The sequence below is a fragment of the Miscanthus floridulus genome, chromosome 8 (assembly GCF_019320115.1).
Source record: "Miscanthus floridulus cultivar M001 chromosome 8, ASM1932011v1, whole genome shotgun sequence".
NCBI classification, from domain to species: Eukaryota; Viridiplantae; Streptophyta; class Magnoliopsida; order Poales; family Poaceae; genus Miscanthus; species Miscanthus floridulus.
Genome location: NC_089587.1, coordinates 28,461,770 through 28,466,891, shown reverse-complemented (window position 1 = coordinate 28,466,891; position 5,122 = coordinate 28,461,770). Strand labels below are relative to the sequence as shown.

General features: G+C 49.4%; 1 protein-coding gene across 1 annotated transcript; it reads left to right on the top strand.

The window, feature by feature from the left end:
• Positions 1-3,398: 3,398 nt before the first annotated feature.
• LOC136468765 (uncharacterized) lies at positions 3,399-4,166 on the top strand. Its single transcript, XM_066467216.1, has one exon. The coding sequence runs from the start codon at positions 3,399-3,401 to the stop codon at positions 4,164-4,166; it is 768 nt and encodes a 255-aa protein (XP_066323313.1).
• The last annotated feature ends 956 nt before the right edge of the window (positions 4,167-5,122 follow it).

Here is a 5,122-nt window from a genome sequence, read left to right as displayed (position 1 = left end):
AAGCAAAAACAGATACAACAAAAGAAATACAGAAAGTACCCGTGCGAAGAAAAGACGACTTACAGCTGGGGGCGGGTTGTTGGTGGAGAACTTGGAAATAGTAAGCGGGACAACGCTTGCTCCTTTTAGCATCTTCTAGAGACGCTCGAGTACCTCCTCGTCGGTCAACTCAAGGGCTGGGACCATGCGCGAAGGATCCTCAGCCCTAGAGTACTCGAAGTCAAGGTGCTCTCGCTCCTTCAAAGGCTGAACATGGCGACGAAGAAAGCTTGAGATAATACCAAAGCCGATCAAGCCCTGCTGTTTCAAGATACTTATCCTATCAAGAAATGGTTAGATTGCCTAAACCTCAGCCGTCGTCACAGGGTTCTTATCCCATCGGTCATTAACCAAGGGACCAGATCCAGAGTGGACAACAAGAGAAGGGATCAGATTGGTGGCATAAAACCAGTCGGCACGCCAATCCCTTACAGAATCAACCAGGTCATAGTCAAAGAACTTGCTCCTAAGACCCTAGCGAAATTGAATCCCGCAGCCACCAAGAACACTGGTGTCTTCACGACGGGGTTGGGGTTTCAGGTGAAAGAAGTAACGAAAGAGAGAAAGAGAAGGGAGAATTCCAAGGAAAGTTTCACAAAGATGAACAAAGATAGAAAGGTGAAGGACTGCATTAGGAGCAAGATGATTCAGGCAAATCCCAAAATAGTTGAGAAATTGATGAAGAAAGGCGGAGGCAGGAAGGCAAAGTCCAGCACGAATGAAGGAGACGAAAAGAACGATCTCACCAGGACCTAGAGTAGGGACCCAATGCTCACCTGGAACTCTCCATTTAGCAATGGCCTTGCTCTGGATCAAACCATCGCTGGCAAGTTCCCGAAGCTGATCTTCGGTCGTCGTCGAAGCCGGCCAAGACTTCTGGGCAGCCCTTATGGCCATGAACTCCTGGTTCTCAATCATGAAAAGTGATGATTCCTCGTCCATGAAGGTTGCCTAGGACTTGCTCGTGGCCTTCTTCTTACCCATGTACTAATAGAGGCAAAAAGCAACTAGGGGAAGAGAAAGTTTAGACGACGGTGCTAAGATGGCGGCGGTAATGACGATGGTGGATTTCTGAGAGCTAGGGTTTCAAGGCAAGAGATGGGCAGTAAAGAAAAAGAAGATGAAAGGTCTTTAAATAGATTTTACAGCGATAAAAATGGCCCAGCAGACCCGTTAAAGCATGGTGTGAGAACGCAACGGTCCATTTACTGACATAGCTAAAATGATGGAGGGCACAAATCCACACAACGGTACAATTCAACGGGCAGATTTTAGACTTATTCATCCAGCACTACGATGGAGTTATCAGATTAGTGCAAAAAACAACCCATCAACCATGAAGAAAAAAGGGCTATCTCACAAGGAACATAAGAACTCGGTTCTTACGGAAAGAACTCGGGAATCTCATGAACAACCAGGACTACAGCAGAAAAATAAATGACAACTCAGAAGACAAGATTCTTTTCATTACAAGCGACTTCAAAAATAGAAGATTACAAATCTTACAAGACCCAACAAACTTGGTACCACGAAAAGCAAAGTAGCAAAGAGGAACCTGGACACGGCTAGGCTCTGGAACGACTATGTGTCCCAAATTGCTACTCAGAAGGATAAACCGCCATCGGCTACACTGTTTTCTTTAAAGGACGGATGCAGTGCATCCAAGGCGGAAATCAGCAGCACGGCAGGACAACATGGAGCAGAGAAGGCCGGCAGGCATCTGTCTATCCAAGACCGATGTGATGCTAGATATGGTGTTGATCTGCACCGGACAGTCTTAGGACAGGCGATGAGGATCAACCCAGAACTGCCAGATGAAGGAACGAAGCCCACATCACAAGACTTCCTCCGACTACCGCCATGTACATCTTGGTACAATGCTGCTGTAGGATTAGCCTACCTCTAATCCCTATCGCAAGACTTCCTCCAGCTACGACAAGACAACACACAGGAACTACAAAACACGCCCGGGGCTGCTCTACTTCGCAAACTACCATGTTCATGACCACGAAGGTTTCAATAGAATGTTCAAAGAATGAAAACAAGCACTCCGAGAGGGTATTTATAGATCGAAGGAGCGGTGCACATGGACTAGGAGTACCAACAAAATAAGCCTAACAAAGGACACAGTGAAAAGACAGGGCTCAATAATGGAAGACTCAGGCGAGAGGGAACAGTACTCGAAGACGAGCATATTTGGAAGAATATACCAACACAGTACAACCCATGAACAAAAGGCATTTACACTCAACCACCACCATACAACTACATCTGACAGCAGCAGACTACCAGAGAATATGCCAAGACTCTACATCTGAGTTCTTCCTAAACAAAACAACCCGGATATATGCTCGAGGGCTGCAAAAGGAGAGGTATACAGTTCTATCGAACAACTCAGATTCAAGACCCTCCAACTTTTTGTTCCAAATAGCAAGAGGCTCGGGGGCTACACTCAATGAGTACACTTTTTTCTTCAAAAAGCGCACGTCACTCAAAAAACTTCTTCAAGACAGACGACTTCAAGGCCACAAAATAAAAAGAACCCAGACATAGCTATATCCAAGCTCTTTCCGACAAAAAGAACCCGAACACAGCTAAATCAGAGCTCTTTTCAACAAGGAAGCCGGGGAACCTTTCAACGAAGAATCAGGAAGATTTCAAGAAAAGACCCTCAAGCTCCTTGTGCCAAACAGCAAGAGGCTCGGGGGCTACATCCAAATGGGGGTACTTTTTTCTTCAAAAAGGTATACACCACGCGAAGATCTCACGAAGTGCTACATGGTTTCGCTCATGAAAGCACTCGGACGACGCTTGTTCCTGCTCGACAAGACTTGAAGGAATAAGACAGGGCTTCCAGAACTCAACCATGAAGTGCTCGGGGGCTTGTCGGTGCAGGACCCATAGGATACCCCGCAAGGAAGGGAGAAGAACTAGCCTGACTAGGATTCTTCCCCTATAATCTTAGTAGTAGTATTACCCTGTAATCCTACTAGGAACTCTCATTGTAAACCGACTAGGACTCTGGCCTCCTGACTATATAAAGGAGGACAGGGCTCCTTGAATCGAGAGTTTAGAACAACAATTGTATGACACAACACTTTACGATCAATCCAACGCAAAGGCAAAGGCCGACTGGACGTAGGGCTATTACTTGATCAACGATCGAGGGTCCGAACCAGGATAAATTGACTGTCTCTTGCGTTTACCATCGAGTTCTGCATACGCTGAAGCCCAAACATACTGCCCCAGGGACCCCCGTGGCAGGCTATCGATGGTCAAACATCGACAGCGGTTCAGAGATGGGCGACAGCAGTGGCACTACTGTGGCTGCCCAGCCATAACCGGAGGTTGTTGTTCGCATGGTGTGGGAGGTCAGCGGCACCAGTTGGCCGATGCTGACTCGCACCGACTATGGAGAGTGGTCGGTGACCATAAAAGTCAAGCTTAGAACCCGACGGCTCTGGAATGCTGTTAACAAGGTCACCGATATTGAGGAAGATGACATGTCAGCATTGGAGGCTATCCTCGCTGTTGTACCAGCAGAGTACAATGAGCCACTGGGGGTGAAGAGCTCGGCTAAGGAGGCATGGGAGGCTATTGCGGTGATGCACGTCGGTTTCGACCGCATAAAGAAGGCGATGGCCCAGCTTCTGAAGCAGGAGTACGCCAACCTCAAGTTCAAGGATGGTGAAATGGTGGAGGACTTCTCCCTTCACCTACAAACGCTCATCAACAAGCTGAAGAGCCATGGCATCATCATCGACGAAGAGGAGGCGGTCTCCAAGTACATCCACTCCGTGCTGACAAAGTACATCCAGATCGCTCTATCTATAAAGACAATGCTGGACTTGTCCATCCTCACCATTGAGGATGTGATAGGGCATCTATGGGCTGTGGACGAGCACCTAGAGCAGGCGATAGGAATGAAGGACAGCGGGAAACTCCTGCTGACGAAAGAGGAGTGGGCTGCTCGGAGGAACTCTGAGAAGGCAGCCTCCTCCAGCCACGGTGGCGATGGCAAGCGCCGCGGCAAGGCTTCTTTGGAGAAGAAGCAAGTCAACCCCAACGTCTATCGGCGTTGCAGAAAGATGGGCCATTGGGCACGGGAGTGCCCAAACCACAAGTAGGAGAAGAAGGCTTAGGCTCACCTGGTGCAAGCCGATGATGAGGATGAGGCCACTATCCTGATGACGATGTTCTGTGCACTACATGACGTCAAGGCCGAGGAGAGGGAAGAGGCGATGATGGTGGAAGGACCTAGGAAGGCCCTGAAGACCGCCAACCTCGACGAACTACGCGCCCAAGTTCACCTCAGACGTGTGGGTGCCGACCAGGAGCAGTGGTGGTATCTGGACTCTGATGCCAGTAACCACATGATGGGCTCCAAGGCATCCTTCTCTGAGCTCGACGGTGATGTTACCGGTACGGTGAAGTTTGGTGATGACTCAAGGGTGGCTATCCAAGGGCACGGCACCATTATCTTCAGATACCAGCACAGGGAGCACTGCACGCTAATAGATGTATATTATATCCTGCAGCTGCGTTCTAGCATCATCAGCATTGGTCAGCTAGATGAGCGCGGTAGCAAGGTACTGATCAAGGACGGCATCCTTAGGATCAGGGACCGGGAGCAGTGACTTCTTGCCAAGGTGAAGAGGTCCCTGAACCGGTTGTACCTGCTTGACCTAAAGGTAGAGCAGCCGGTGTGCCTAGTGGCAAGGCACTCCGAGGAACCATGGATGTGGCATGCCCGATTTGGACATCTCAGCTTCGACACACTTGGTCGGCTAGAAAAGATGGTCCAAGGGCTACCCCACATCAAGCACAGAGGCGAGCTGTGTGACAGCTGCCTGGCCAGGAAGCAGAGGAGGCTACCTTTCCCAAAGACGGCCAAGTATCGCGCGAAGGACACTCTCGAGCTCGTTCACGGCGACCTCTATGGGCCGATCATGCCTGCTACAAACGGTGGTCGATGGTACTTCCTCCTGCTCATGGATGATTGTAGTCGCTATATGTGGCTGCAACTCCTGACGAACAAGGACGAAGCGGCGGTGGTGATCAAGAAGTTTAAGACGCACGCGGA